Source organism: Chiloscyllium punctatum, chromosome 25 (genome assembly GCF_047496795.1).
Source record: "Chiloscyllium punctatum isolate Juve2018m chromosome 25, sChiPun1.3, whole genome shotgun sequence".
NCBI lineage: Eukaryota > Metazoa > Chordata > Chondrichthyes > Orectolobiformes > Hemiscylliidae > Chiloscyllium > Chiloscyllium punctatum.
This window is the reverse complement of record NC_092763.1, coordinates 70,071,841-70,088,370: the sequence shown is the minus strand read 5'-3', so window position 1 is coordinate 70,088,370 and position 16,530 is coordinate 70,071,841. Positions and strand designations below refer to the sequence as shown.

At 42.5% G+C, this 16,530-nt stretch overlaps 1 protein-coding gene across 4 annotated transcripts in view; it reads right to left on the bottom strand.

Annotated features, from left to right (window-relative positions):
• tmem255a (transmembrane protein 255A) overlaps positions 1-15,247 on the bottom strand; it is a 77,863-nt gene extending 62,616 nt beyond the window's left edge. The window contains exons 1-3 of one of the 4 annotated variants that reach the window (XM_072595502.1): positions 14,310-15,247; positions 13,972-14,114; positions 10,425-10,487 (exon numbers count right to left, since the gene is read on the bottom strand). In XM_072595502.1, the coding sequence (XP_072451603.1) occupies positions 10,425-10,487; positions 13,972-14,114; positions 14,310-14,364 (261 nt within the window). In that variant the 5' untranslated portion in view covers positions 14,365-15,247. Of the gene's footprint in view, positions 1-10,424; positions 10,488-13,971; positions 14,115-14,184; positions 14,233-14,309 lie in introns of those variants that run through there. The other 3 variants (XM_072595504.1, XM_072595501.1, XM_072595503.1) reach the window with 3 other exon arrangements.
• Positions 15,248-16,530: the final 1,283 nt, after the last annotated feature.

Below are 16,530 nucleotides of genomic sequence, written 5' to 3'. Positions count from 1 at the left end.
GAGGCTTGGTGCCTTTCTGTTGTGCATCTTGTATATGGCACACACTACTGTTACTATGTGTAAAGTGGAGGAAGTGGATTTGGTGCGAATCAAGCAAGCTGCATTGTCCTGGATGGTATCAAGCTTCTTGAGTGTTGTTGGAGCTTCATGCATCCAGACAAGTGGGGAGTGTTCCATCACATTCCTGAATTCTGCCTCGTAGATGACAGACAGCTTTGGGGAAATCAGGTGACTTACTTGCTGCAACATTCCTAGTCTCTCTTGTAGTCACTGTATTCATGTGGCTCACCCAATTTAGTTTCAAGTCAAAGGTAATCCCCAGGATGAGACAGTGGGGAATTCAGCAATGGTTCTGCCATTGAAGGTCAAAGATTGTTAGATACACTCTTGTTTTATATGGTCATTGCTGGGCACATGGTGCAAATATTACTTGTCATTTGACAACCCAGTACTGACCTGCCCTTTTGCACTTTGCCCCCTCAGCCAGAGATACCATATGAAAACATACCCTTACAGTCCAACCAATTCATGCCGAATATACTTCCAAACTAAACTCATCTCACCTATGTGCTCCTCACCTATTTCCCTCCAAGTCTTTCCTATTCATGTACTTACCTTTTAAGTGTTGTAACTGTACTCACATCTACCACTTCCTCATGCCAGATGCAAACTACCCTCTGTATAAAAAAAAACATTGCCCCCATCTCTTTTTTTAAATCTCTCTCATCTTAAAAATGTGCCCCCTTGTCTTGATTTCCCTAGGATGTGGGATAAGACAACTACTATTAACTATCTATACCTCATTATTTTATACACTTCTATCAGGTCACCTCTCAACAGACTTGTATTACTGACATTTGCTGTGCTGCATAGCACAGACAATGAAAATCAGGAAGCTTGCTATAGTCATCAGTGGACCTCAGCCAAGTCAAGGGGCTAACGTCTCTCAGGGGGTCCTGGCACGGTTAAGGCAACCTCTTGTACTAGCCCAGGCCTTGTTTGGGGCCAGCGGTCTCAGGATTCCCTCCTCATAGGAATGAGGAGCTGAATCATGGACAGCACACCAACCTTCTTGGCTCTTTTTGCCCTATAATGGGCTTCTTTTCCAAAGAAATGAGAGAGAGGCAGGTATAATGGAAGATGAAAGTGGGTGACAAAGTTATTGCTTTTGGTGAAAACGGGTAAGTGTTCCAAGAGAGTAAGGTGGCAGCAGAGGGCGTGGAAGGTTAGTGGTGTTGCAGATGGGGGTAGGGTCAAGGAGAGTGGGAAGATATTGCATGCAATAGCGATGGTAGGAGAGACAGTGTGCGGAATCAGAGGGAAGGTTGGTGGAGTGGAAAGGGTAATTGACAATGGGCACAATCAGCTTCTAAAGATGGTGACTCTGCCATGAATGCTGGTCAATTCTGGGATATCCAGTGACTGGCCTGTTACTCCAGGAATGGCATGCACTATTAACAGGATGGAAATCAGATGGGATACCTGCCATAGGGTCCGGAACAGCAATTGATAGTGAGTTTGGTAAGATTTAGAGAGAAAACTCACTCACTTACTTGGCCAAATTTGGGGGGGGGGGGGGGGGGGGGCGGAAAATCACTCGACTCAGAACAATATGCACTTAGTCAAAAAAACCCCAAAGATTCAGCACCACATGTCCTTTTTGGTTTGATTTGTTGGTCTTTTTGACCTCTTTATCCCTTCACATGGCAACCATCTGAATGCAATCAACCATTCACATCTCTTTTGGACACAACATTTGTTTCTAGAAGGAGTTAGGTTAGTTCAGTTGACTGGGTGGCAAGTTTGCAATACAGAGTGATACCATCAGCACAGATTCAATTCCAGCACTGAGTGAGTTTACCATGAAGGTCCTGTGCTCTCGATCTCACCTGACGTATGGTGACCCTCTGATTAAACTACCACCAGTTGTCTCCATTAAATAGGAGATGAGTTCTCTGGGGCTATTCCAGCTTCACCATACTATGTGTTACCACTCACTTTTGTTATTTACTCTCTTCTGCACTCCATCCTACCACTGACTCAAACAACCTACATTTCTACCCCTCGATAGTTCTGTTGGAATGTCATCTCAGCCTGAAACATTTAACTCGGTTTCTGTCCATGACTGCTGCCTGACCTTCTGAGTTTGTCCAGCAATTTTGTTTTCCATTTAGACAATAGACAATAAAACAATCTTCTCAGAAGTTCTTAATTCTTCGCTTAATGTAATTCAGCCACTCCAGTCCAGTGACAGTACTGGTGTCTTTCTAACAATGTAGGAGGTTGCCTAGGTATACCTCTCCCACAAAAAGCTGGACAAATCCAATCCAGAAATATATCATCCATCCATCTACGCTGAAATCAACAGCAAGGTGTTGAAATGTGTCATTGACAGCTCCGTCAAGTGGCACTTATGCAGCAATAAACGTTCTTAGAATTTTTTGTTCACTCATGGGATCTGGGCATCACTGAATGTGCCAGCCTTTGATTCAAGCATGGCCAGAATTTCAGAGGGGAGGGGAGAGTGACTGCATTTGACATCAAGGCAATCTTTGATTGAAGGTAACATTGCAGAATTCAGCAAAACTGAAATGAATTGGAGGTTGGGTGGGGGCGAAATCTCTGTACTGATTGGAATCATAACCAGCACAAAAGGAAGATGGTTGTGATTGGGATAGTGCATCGTTGCAGATTGCTAAATCTCATTCATTGCTCCTCATATACTGAAGCAGCGCGTCCCACATTCAGGAAGACCTGGACAATGTCCAGATTTGGGATGAAATGCAAGTAGTAACATTCACGCCAGGAAATGACCATTTTCAACAAGGTAGAATCCAACCATATGCTCTTCTCATTCAGTGGTGTTGCTATCGTGGGAACTCCCATCATCACATCGTGGGGGCGTAAACTAGGAACTGAACTTGACTAGCCACATATAATCATGGCTACAAAAATAGGTTAAATGTTGAGAATTCTGCAGAAAGCAACTCCCATTCTGACTCCTCAGACCCTGTCCACCATCTACAAGGCACAATGTGAGGGAACAAACTCCACTTTCCAGGATGTATAGACCCAGCCACACAAGAGGCTTGATGTCATTAGGGACAGAGCAATCAACCTGATCGGCATCCCATCTCATCCCATCCCTTCAATGTTCACTCTCTCCACCACCAATGTACAGTGACAGCAGGTTGGACCATCTACGAGATGCAATGCAGCAACTCACCAAGATCCTTAAAATGATACCTTCCAAAAAACAACCTCTACCACTTCAAGTTTCCTTCAAGTCAGATATCACCCTGGCTCAGAAATACATCACCATTCCTTCTCCAGGGCAACTGACGATGGGCAACAAACGCTGGCCTAGCCGGCAAAACCCAGATTTCATAATTATTTTTTAAAAAGTGCCTTATGAACCACCAAAAAAATCTCAACCATACACAATACTGACAACCTTCATAGAGAGCTGCGTCAGAATCCCTGTGGCAGGTGAAATGTCTCCTATTAATAGCTTTAATGAAAAAAAAACAATTTTGCCTTCAATGTGATTCTATTTTCAGAAGTCATTTCATCCCCTAGGTTTCTTAATCAGCTCTGCTCCATTTAATGCACACTAATTTTTTGTTTCCTTGCTACAACGTTAATTATCTTACATTTAACTACAGTGAAAGCTGTTCCAACCTCCTTCTGTCCCAGTTATCTAAGCAATCTTACTTTTGTAAAAGATCCAAATCCTTTTAATTGGCATTGTGGTATTCTTCATTATATGATCTGCTTCCTAACTTTGGTATCATTTGTAAATTTGGATATATGTCAACATTCACACATCTAAATGATTCATACATATTAAAATACCAAGGATCACAAGCCTAATCAAATTAATGTCTTTAATCTCTCTAATTAATCTATTTTCAACTTGAGGAATTCCCACTAATGTTTAGCTTTCATTTTGTTTTCTCAAACCATGGTCTGTTTGGTGTTACACTTTGCATTCTATTCTGTTTCACTTCACCTTGGCCATTACCACAATGTGAAACCTTATCAAACACTTTTTCTCAATCAAATACATAATATTGTTTGCACCTTCACTTTCTTAATGATCATGGATGTCATTCAACCAAAGTGGGCAGATTGCTTTCATGAATCCAAAGAGATCATCTTTGTTAACAATTTGAATTTTCATAGTATCATAAGCAAGAACTCTGGACCTATCTCAAAATGGCCGTTAAACCACATTCCAAGATTCCAATTGGCCCAATTCAAGCTGGCAGAGCAACAGGTTCAGGTTACAAACTTGCATGTTGCTCTCTCAACCTGGCCAGCTCCACTGCAGGGATGGGCATCTTACTGCACCCACCCTGACCATTTTCCTGGAGTCAAATCAGCCTCCCCATGTTTCCTGACTCATGGCCTATCTGAGAAGGATTCAGGATGTTTTTGAAAGACAAGGACGCAAGGTCCTACCTACATCCTCTCCATGACAACTCTTGCCCCCACCCTATTCCTTTCCTGTCTTCCATTGCTATTCACTATATATACTTTGTATATATTAATGAGCTGAATGGTTACAATGTGTTGAAATACTTTAAAAAAACCCCAGTTCAGAATTGTCTCTAACAAAAATGCATAATGAGGCTTGACTATGAGTTCAAGCTTTATTGCACAAGATAAAGGAATGTCAAGTGCTTATAGTTTCTGTTATTGATACTCTAAAAGGTCTGCTTGATTGACAATTTTATAGGATTATTTTCAACTGCTTTTCTAAACAAAAATGGATACTGTTAATTCTCGCAAATTCCATGTTCTTCTATGCAGGCTCAAAGAAAAACACATTTTGTAGATCAACCTGACAGATTTATTATAATATCTGTATTAGTCAAAGCCTAAGAGAATCTGTGCAGTGAGACTTAACAACTACTAATGTAAGAATGGAATTTCTTTAATAACTGATAAAAATTCTGAAGGCGATGTTGATGGTACGCAGCTACATCTGCTTCACTGATTGGGTTATGGAACAAAAGAAGCTACTTTTCCTGTGACAACTGTTGATGGAACTCCTACCTTCATTTCAAAGGGTTGCAAGCACACTTATGTCTTTAAGCAGAGATCTCTCACAACAGAAGGAATTGCATCAATAAAGCATTTTACAGAGAAATACTCTAATAAAATGCTAAACAGATTAGCATTAGCTGGTTCATGCTACACAACTTTAAAACTAATTCTACAAGTCTGGTTTACAAGTTCAAGGCTTTGTTGCTCATTATTTACAGCAGTAGCATCAGAGATCATAGAGATGTACAGCACGGAAACAGACCCTTCGGTCCAAATCATCCATGCCGACCAGATATCGCAACCCAATCTAGTCTCACCTACCAGCAACTGGCCCATATCCCTCAGAACCCTTCCTATTCATATATCCGTTCAGATGCCTTTTGAACGTTGCAATTGTACCAGCCTCCACCACTTCCTCTGGCAGCTCATTCCATATACGTACCACCCTGTGTGTGAAAACATTGCCCCTCAGGTCTCTTAGATCTTTCCCCTCTCACCCTAAACCTATGCCTTGTAGTTCTGTACTCCCCCACCCCAGGGAAAAGACTTTGTCTATTTATCCTATCCATGCCCCTCATCATTTTATAAATCTCTAGAACGTCACCTCTCAGCCTCTGACATTCCAGCGAAATTAGCCCTAGCCTATTCAACCTCTCCCTATAGCTCAAATCCTCCAACCCTGGCAACATCCTCGTAAATCCTTTCTGAATTCTTTCAGGTTTCACACCATCTTTCCGATAGGAAGGAGACCAGAATTGCACGCAATATTCCAACTGTGGCCTCACCAATATCATGTACTCAACACTCTGACCAATAAAGGAAAGTATACCAAACACCTTCTTCACTAGCCTATCTACCTGCCACTCCACTTTCAAGGAGCTATGAACCTGTACTCCAAGGTCTCTTTGTTCAGCAACACTCCCTAGGACCTTACCATTAAGTGTATAAGTCCTGCTAAGATTTGCTTTCCCAAAATGCAGCACCTTGCTGTTATCTGAATTAATCTCCATCTGCCACTTCTCAGCCCATTGGCCCATCTGATCAAGATTCTGTTGTAATCGGAGGTAACCTTCTTCGCTATCCACTACACCTCCAGTTTTGGTGTCATCTGCAAACTTGCTAATTGTACCTCTTATGCTCACATCTAGTAAATCCACTTGTGGAAATAAAACATACATTCATTGAGCATTCCTTATGTACACAAGAACAACAGAAATAGTAGCAATAGACCATTCAGCCCATCAAGTCCTGCCCAGCATTCTACAAGATAATGGTTGATTCACAATTCTTCTTTTATACTATGACCTCATAAATACTTAACTCTCAGATACTTCAAAAGTCTATTCGCCTCTTCTTAAAATGCTTTCAGTGACTTAACCTCCACAATGTTCTGGGGTAAATAAATATCAGATATTCACCACTCAGAAGAAATTCCTTCAAATCTGAATATTAAATGAGTGTCCCCTTATTCTACAACTATGGTCCCTATTTCGAGATTCCCTAACTAGTGAAGGCACCTTCCCAACATCTAACCTGTTAAGCCCTCTCCAACTGAAGAAATTCCTCCTCATCTCCGTTCTAAAGGAGTCCCTTCATTCTGAGGCTGTGTTCTCAGGTCCTAATCTCTGTGGCAATATCTTCTCCACATCCACTCTATCCAGGCTTCTCGGTATTCTGTGAATTCCAAATCAGAAGTCCCCATATCCTACCCAGTGTCCTCAACCATTCATATGACTAGCCTTTCATTTCAGGATCATTCTTGTAAACCTCCTCGAGACCCCATCCAATGCTTTCCCTAGATACAAGGCCCAAAACGGCTCAGAATATTCCAAATGCAATCTCAGCAGAGCTTTACACTGCCTCAGCAGTATGTCCCTACTCTTGTATTCCAGCCCTCTCAAAATAAATGCAAATATTTCATTTGCCTTCCTATCCACCAACTGAACCTGCATGTTAACCTTGAGAGGCCTGAACTAGAACTCCTAAGTGTCTTTGTGCTTCAAATTTCCAAAGCTTTTCTCCATTTAGAAAAACGTCTACGCCTCTATTCTACCAAATGTACAGTCTCACACTTTCCCACATTGTATTCCATCTGCCACTCCTTTGCCCACTCTCCTAACCCATCCCTACTGCCTCAGAACTACCTGTCACTCCATTCTTGTGTCACCTGCAAACTTAGCAACAATGCCCTTCGTTCCTTTGTCCAGACTATTAATGTCTAACATGAATACATTTGTTCCCACATGGATCCCTGAAGAACTCGACTCGTCACTGGTTGCTATCATGAAAAAGACACCTTTAATCTACTCTCTGCCAGTCAGCCAAACCTCTAGCCATGCCAGTACATTCCACTAACATAATACTTAGATCTGCTCATGTGCCTCTTTTTCAAAGGCCTTCTGGAAATCTAGATACATCATGCGTACTAGCTCTCTTTTGAGAATTCTAACAGGTTTGTCAGGCGTGACTTCTGTTTAATGAAGCTGTACTGACTTAATCCTATTTTACCCTGCACTTCCAATTACTTGAAAAGCGCAGCAGGTCAGGCAGCATCCAAGGAGCAGGAGAATCGACGTTTCGGGCATGAGCCCTTCTTCAGGAATAAGGAAAGTGTGCCAAGTCTGCTGTAAAATCTTAATGATTGAGGTCAGGCTAAATGGCCAATAGTTTCCTGTCTTCTGCCTCCCTTCCTTTTTAAATTGAAGTGTTACGTTATCCATTTTCCAGTCCTCTGGGATCTTCCCTGACTCCAGTGATTCCTGAAAGATCACCAATACCTTCACAATTTCCTTAGCTATCTCCTTCAGAACTCTGGGGTGTAGTCCATCAGGTCTGGGTGGTTTATCCATATTCAGAGTTCTCAGCTTCCCCAGCACCCTCTCCTCAGTGATGGCCTTTCCCAATCAATTTTCACTCCATTTATTAGCTTTTTTAAGTCATCTGCTCCTGTTTTCTAAAAGATTCCCTATCGTCTGGCCTGCAGCTAGCTTTCATCACTTTGTATGCCTTAGTTTTTGTTTGGATTCTCTCCTTGAACAGCTTTGTTAATCAAGGGTGGGCCACCTCTTTCATTTTAAAGTCATAGAGACGTACAACATAGAAACAGGCCCTTTGGTCCAACTTTTCCATGCCGACCAGATATCTTAAATAGATCTAGTCCCATTTGCTAGCATTTGTCCCATAGCCTGCTAAACCCTTTCTATTCATATATCCATCCAGATGCCTTTTAAAGTGTTGCAATTGTACCAGTCTTCATCACTTCCTCTGGCAGCTAATTCCATACACACATCACCCTCTGCATGAAAAAGTTGCTCCTTAGGTCCCTTTTATATCTTTCCCCTCTCACCCTCAACCTATTCCCACTAGTTTTGGACAATACTACCCTGGAGAAATGACCTTGGCTATTCACTCTATCCATGCCCTCCAGAATTCTATAAACTTCTATAAGGTCATCCCTCAGCCTCCGTCGCTCCAGGGAAAATAGCACCAGCCTATTTTAGGCAACAAATATGTCTCTCCCTATAGCTCAAAACCTCCAATTCTGGCAACATCCTTGTAAATGTTTTCTGAACACTTTCCAGTTTCGCATCTTTCCTATAGCTAAGAGACCAGAATTAAACACAATAATCCAAAATTGGCATCACCAATATCTTGTACAGCTGCAATATGACCTCCCAGCTCCTCTCCTCAATGCTCTTACCAATAAAGGGAACTCACCAAATGTCTTCTTCACTATCCCATTTACCTGAGACTCCACTTTCAAGGACTATGAACCTGCACTCCAAGGTCTCTTTGTTCGGAACACACCCCAGACCTCACCATTAAATATGTAAATGTTGCTCTAGTTTGCCTTACCAGAGTGCAGCACCTCACATTTATCTAAATTAAACTCCATCTGCCACTCCTCAATCCACTGGCCCATCTGATCAAAGTCCCGTTGTACTCAGAGATAATTTTCTTGGCTGTCCACTTCACCAATTCTGACCAGAAGATGATTTTGCTTAGCATTATGGAACTCCTGCTTAAATGTCTGCCATTTCTCATCTATTCATCATCTCTTAATCCACTTCCATAGCCAACTTTAGACAACAAATATGTTGTAAGCTTAGTGTTTAACATTAAGCATTGTGTACTGTACAGAAAGTAAATAATCAGGTAAGTTGACTTCAGTGGTGTTTGTTCAGGACTGCCTGTTGGCCAGTGCTCTGTGAGAACACCAACGATCTTCCTTAAAACATGCCATGATTTGACTCTTACATTAACCTGCAAGGAACAGACAGGGTTTTGATCTAACACCTTATTTAAAGGATGGCATCTCCTCAAGCTATGCAGAAATATTAACTTGGATTATTCGTTCAAATGCCTGAAGTAGGTCTTGGGGTCATGACACAATGACTCAAAACAAAGGATTACGCCACTGAGTTGTCCAAGACTAAGTGAGCTGCTAAACTCATGAGAGCTTTAAGTAATTTTAAAATCATATTTATTTTATCCGACTACCTGGCAACATTTTGATGAAGATTTCTCATGCATTTGGGTCTACAATTTAAAACAGCTCCATAATCACAAGTCAAATGTCATCAAAAGAGCGCTGTCTCTGAACAAATGCCTATGGTACATGGCACTTCCCTCTTCAGACTGAAGGAAGAGAATGCCACCTTGGTCTTTGCTGGCGAACTTTCTAGCAACTCACCAAACAACTACATGTCAGATGGTAGGTGGGTTGGCACATTGACCCAAAATGTTAGGTCTTAAGAGGGGCAACATTAAAAATGCGATAGGAAATAAATAAAAGTTGCTATCTGCTTCTCACTATTTGAAAAGCTCGAAGCAGAAGTCTTACTTTGTTACAAGTCTTGCTGAAGCAACAGACAGCATATTAAACACAATTGAGGTAGTGAAAAGACAACTATATTTATAACTCAAGCAAAATTCCTTCAGTCTAGCCTGGTGAGTCCTTAAACTACAATCCATTAAATTGAGTGTCATCACTTTGCTTCACTTCTGACTCTCTTACACCAATCATATTTAATACTCATTGACTAGTTAATTGAAAATAACAACAGAAAGATCTGCAGATGCTTAATAAAAATCAGAAATTGCTGGACAAGCTCAGCAGGTCTGGCAGCATCTGTAGAGAGAAATCAGAGTTAATGTTTTGGGTCAATTCACTCTTATTCAGAACCTGACAACATTTTGCTGTTGACTAGTTTGACCAGTTAATCCATTTTTATATTGAGATATTGGAAAAAGACAACTACTGATAAACACTTTCACTCATGCATATTTCTATATTTTACAGGGCCTGAAGGATAAATATGCTACAGCTGAAGACCACGCAGCAGGATTCCATTAGAAGATCCTTCACTTACCATCTGTCTTTTATTTTCAAGCAGATTTGCCCCAATCAGTCCAAGAAATGATCCAAAGCCAAGCTGAAATGATCCAAAACCAAATGAAAATTATTCAGTGCAAAAACTAACGAAACCACTACATTTTAAAAATTCACACTGCCTTGTTGATATTGCCTGCATTTTCTGATGTTCCTGAATTTTCAAAAAAAAAATTCCACTCTTTCAGAAAATCAAAATGAATAAGGTCACAAATTCAGTACTGAAAGAGAAATCAAGTGCAAGTTTATTTTGAAATCTACTTAGGACTTTTTAGAAAATTAAAGACTTGTAGAAATACACTTCCCTTAATGAATTATACTTAGATGTATTACAGTGTCAAAGTGACCAAAAAAAAGTGCCCCGCCCATACCATTTTCAGTTTCCCTTTAGCGTCCACCTCAATTTTACAACTTTTTCCATTTCTGTTTCATAGTTACTGCACCTCACATGTCATTTGTATGGTTCTCTCTGCAAGAGGCATCTAATCCCCATTTCAAACCTCCCCAATGACTTGAATGCATTTAGAAAGTCACTGTATGGGGACACACTGAACTACTGGGCTTCTAGAGGCACTGCACACATGAAAAAGACAAAACATTTCCTATGGGGGAATAATATAGCTTACCATTTCAACATAATTTTCACCAACTTGCTATCTGAGTGAAAACTGAATCAAAATACAAATGTATTTTTTTCCTGATTTTTTAAAAATCATTTCAGATTTTCATTCTGTTCAAAAGGATAGAATCTCTGTCAATATTCTATACCACCTGAGTTTCACTATTTATTATGAAATACAGAGAAAGGTACAACTACATCACTATCATGGGAGTGTGAACGGACATAATGTTTCCATGCTAAGATCATATATCACACAAGCAGCATAAGCTGCAGCTCTGCCACATTGCAGGTCATCAGATGTTGCCAGACATCACTTGTAAATCCAGCTCTCAACAGTATTGCTAAATTTGGGCATTAGCGAGACAGGGTGTCAGTAAATATCCCCATTAGCCCTCTGGGTAGGCATCATTCCTTTGAGCCCGCTGTGCCCCCTATAATGCTTCACAAACTATCCTATTACTGCAGGCTCAGTCCACAGCCAGCAAACCACTGGATGTCCACAGCAAATGTGCCACAGGAAATTGCAGCCAGAGTTACAGATTTTCCATTCACAGGCCCCCAACATAATCCCACAAACATAGCTTCCTGACAGCAGTGAAAACCATAGGTCAGCCTTTACCAGCTGATGAAGTGCCTCACCATCCCTCTTTCTGATGGATCCTCTACACTCCACTATCACCACATGAATATTAATTGACACCCCATAATCGCTGTATTCATATTTTTCTCACATGGCCACTTAAACTAGGGCTGGATTTTACACTCCTCCACCAGTATGTTTGAAGGCAGGGAGGCTTGTAAAATTCATTAAGCAGCCTGCCTTCCTGCCTCAGGCGACTGGGTGGAGTTTGCACATTCTCCCAGTGTCTGCGTGGGTTTCCTCCAGGTGCTCCGGTTTCCTCCCACAATCCAAAAATGTGCAGGTTAGGTGAATTGGCCATGCTAAATTGCCTGTAGCGTTGGGTGAAGGGGTAAATGTATGAGTATGGGTCTGGGTGGTATACGCTTCGACGGGTCGGTGTGGACTTGTTGGGCCGAAGGGCCTGTTTCCACACTGTAAGTAATTTAATCTAATCTAATCTAATATCTGTTTAAAACTTTTCAAGGGTGGCACCAGGTGAGCCACTTGCATTTGGCCCTATTGAGATCCTTAAGTGGCCAATTGATGATAGCATAAAGACCTCATCGCAGTGCCAGTGGACTTTTATGTAGTGAGGGAAGGCCCCTTCATGTAGGAGATCTGACAGCAATAGCTATGTGGTCTGCTAGAGAGCAATGGGGCGGGGGCGAGAAAGAGATCTCTTTTGGTCCCAAGCACATCAAGAAATAACTCTTCTCTCTGTATTCTTGAACTTGGCTATCTCCTTAAGCCACCTCTGGGAGATCTCAGACCCAGACTTATCAGGACTCCTCAGCATTGGGAACTGCCAGTAGTTTCAGCAGCAGCCACTGCCCCTAGCTGGCACTGCTAGGACTAAAGCTCCTGGATATCCCATTGGGCAGCTTCTCCTAGACATGGTCCAGGGAAAGGAGCAGAAATCTCACCTTCATGCTAATCCCAGGCAAGCTCATCTCTTACTGTCTTTACTGTAGTTAAGAGTGCAATAGGTGGATGGAGGGATGAAAGTGATAGGTCAGAGAGGTGGGAAGGAAGATTGGCAGGTAGGACAGGTCATGAGGATGCTGCTGAGCTGGCAGGTTGGAACTGGGGTAAGGTGGAGGGAGGGGAAAGAGGAAACTGGCGAAGCTTCAGGGCAGAGGTGGTGACCTGGGGGTTGCAGAGAGAGACTCACAGATCTTTGCAGAGAGAGGAGAACTTCTTCAAGGTAGGCATCCTTGCAAGAGGATTCGCAGTAAGGTTAAAATCAACTAGGTGAAAGGGAGGACTGCCAATCTTACCACCTCTCTGACCTATCACCTTTACCACCCCCCCTATCCACTCTCAGTTACTTTCTCCAAGCCCCACCCCCCTCCCATTTATCTTTCCACCCCAGAGACTCCCAGCCTCATTCCTGATGAAGGGCTTTTGCCCAAAATGTAGACTTTCCTGCTGCTCGGATGCTGCCTGACCTGCTGTGCTTTTCCAGCACCACTCTAGCCTTGTCTCTGATCTCCAGCATCTAGAGTCCTCACTTTCACCTACACGCTTGGTGTTAATCTAGATTCACCACAGCAATAAATCAAATCACAAACAAAATCATAAGGGTCGCCTCCATATTCTGTCTTGTCCATTACTCAACAATTCAGCTTTCTCTTCCAACACTCATAGGTTGCAACCTTCAACAAAAGGTATCACATTTATCCAACTACACTACCAGACTATCCTTTCCCGGTAAGTCAAAAACCCAGCAGCTGAACTGCTCTGGGACTCCACTATAACATTATACAGTCTTGGAAAGATTACAACACCAATAGCCCATCTGTTATTGCATCTAACTCCATCTCCCCTACTTCCCCTTAAAATGCATCTTCCCCATCTGCCTCACTCCTCCACGTTGTAGCAACTCTCACACCCTAACCATTCTCTGGGTTGAAAAGATTTCTCCTGAACAGATTTATGAATTATATCATGACAGGGCACTGAAGTACAAATTTTCAAATTAAGTCATTAAAGTTAGGTCATATAAAAACAGCAGTGTCAAGGTGATCATGAAAGGCAAAAACAAAATCCTCGCCAGATTTAAGTGCCAGAAACACTCGGCACTGTAAAGACAAGCGAAGTTCTATTCACACTTTAAAACAGAACACACACTGCTGTTAGACCTGACTCTGTGACAGTTAAACAAAAACAGAGTAACAGCCAGCGACGATTGTTAAAAATCAGAGTTCATGAATTAGATATTGACAATCAATTGGAAAGTATTGAAATAAACAGAACCTTCCTTCCTAAAAAGAGTTTACTCACAATGACGCCCGGGTAATATCCTCCAACTGAAACATTCAGTGTTCTTGTAGTGGCTGCCAAGCCGACAGTTAGAATCAACACTGAGGCGATGAGGAGGGCACTGCTCACCAGGAGAGAAGCTTTCTTCCTCTTATTGAACAGCCCTGTGTAAAAGATACAGCGGTCAGATCCTGTTAGAGACACAGAGAGAGAGAGAGAGAAAACACCCCAAACCTGGAAGGATAGGTAATGACAACATGTTCGTAAAACACACACAGGCAGGGTATGCATGTGGGCAACGAGATGGTGAGTTAAGTCTAATTCCCCGTGGCAATGGACAACGCTGGCTGTTGGCTTACCCACGGAGTCATGCAGGGTCAATGCACTCTGCTGCTGACTCAGTGGCCGTTGCATCCTGAGTGCTCTGACCGCACCTCTCCTCAAGCTTCCACAAATGCAGCACAGTCAGGCCATGTTGCACTTTCCGCTCGCTCGCTCTCTCTCTCCCTCCCTCCACTCAGACGCCTGTGTCCTTCCCTCCTCCAGGAGAATAGGAATTGCTGCCTGCACGGTTCGATCCCACCCACAGCTGCTCACTGCTACACTGCCTGTGGGCGTCAGCGCATGCGTCAGGGTTCCCTTGGCGTTGAGCCCCCCCACATTTCAGCCCAACCCCTGGGCTCCGGGCTTGAAACGGGCACGATATTGAACTCTACGCCACTTCACTCTGCCCGCTGCTTCCCCCCCTCTACTGTCCCAGGGTGAAAGCAGACAAAGGAACCGCCTCCCTCTAAACCTAAACTCAAGAACATTGTCAATCAGGTGATACAGCCACCCCGCGCCTGTTTATTGCAGGAATGGAACTGATCAATTCAATGTGAGGCAAGTGCAATCAGAAATGACAATGGGGGAGACGGAGCGGATGTTTGGAAATGAAACCATATCCGGGAACATTTTTGCAAGCTCGCTAACTCCAGATCTCTTCAAAAGCACACGGCGATGTTTCTGCAAAATTAGCAGAAATAATATTGTCCTCAGGATGTATGTGCATCCTGAGGGCAATTTATTGCATATCCTTCAGTTGTCCTGGCTCGCAGCTGCTTCGGTTTCTCCTTGAACGTTGCAGTCCTTGATGTTTCCATCAACACGTGAATTGGGGAATTCCAGGATATTGACCCAGCCGGGATGCAGGGACAGCAGCGGAACTCCAACACCGGGGAAACTTGGAGGTCACGGTGTTCCCACAACATTGCCGAGCCCTGTCCTTGTCAGCAAAACGATTTGCTGCTGAAGTAACATTGGTGGAGTGCGGCAGCGCACCCTTTGTACATTTCACACAGTGCAACTTTCGAAGTGACAGTGCATTCCAGATCACTGACAATGCTTTTACTCTCAAATGGCCGTTCTCGTAATTTAATTCCATGATGAATTATTGTTCTACAACATTTTAACCTGCCCCACAGTAACGTGGTGAGAATAGAAAGGTCACCAATCAATCAAACCATTGTATCCTGCATTTTGGGAAACATTACAGCTAAGCATACGCAGGCCAGTGGTGAAAATTATAGAACCGTAGAAACTTACAATATAGCAATAGGCTATTCGGCCCATCGTTTCCAACCCTATAAATAATCAATTCAGAGCAGGAGTAGGCCACTCACTCCCTTAAGCCTACTCCACCATTCAGTAAGATTCTGGCCATTCTGATTCCTCCACAATTCCTGTAGGACTCATAAGTTTTCACAACCTTGCTTATCAACAATTTAACTCTACCTTAAAAGTATTTAGATGAAACCAAAATACTTGGGAGTGACTATAACCAGAAATCCGTCCTAGTCAGAGGGAAATTGGGAAACAAACTTGGAAGGAGATCTCAGCTATCTGTAAGAATAATAGGGTAGTTATGGTTGGGGATTTTAACTTTCCAAACATCGACTGGGACTGCCGTAGTGATAAAGGTTTAGATGGAGAGGAATTTCTTGTGTGTACAAGACAATTTTCTGATTCAGTATGTGGATGTACCGACTAGAGAAGGTGCAAAACTAGACCTACTCTTGGGAAATAAGGCAGGTGACTGAGGTGTCAATGGGGGAGTACTTTGAGGCCAGCGACCATAATTCTATTTGTTTTAAAATAGTGATGGAAAAGGATAGACCAGATCTAAAAGTTGAAGTTCTAAATTGGAGAAAGGCCAATTTTGACAGTATTAGGCAAGAACTTTCAAAAGCTGATTGGAGGCAGATGTTCGCAGGTAAAGGGACGGCTGGAAAATGGGAAGCCTTCAGAAATGAGATAACAAGGGTCCAGAGAAAGTATATTCCTGTCAGGGTGAAATAGAAGGCTGGTAGGCATAGGGGATGCTGGATGACTAAAGAAATTGAGGGTTTGGTTAAGAAAAAGAAGGACGCATATGTCAGGTATAGACAGGATAGATCGAGTGAATCCTTAGAAGAGTATAAAGGAAGTAGGAGTATACTTAAGAGGGAAATCAGGAGGGCAAAAAGGGGACATGAGATAGCTTTGGCAAATAGAATTAAAGAGAATCCAAAGGGTTTTTACAAATATATTAAGGACAAAAGG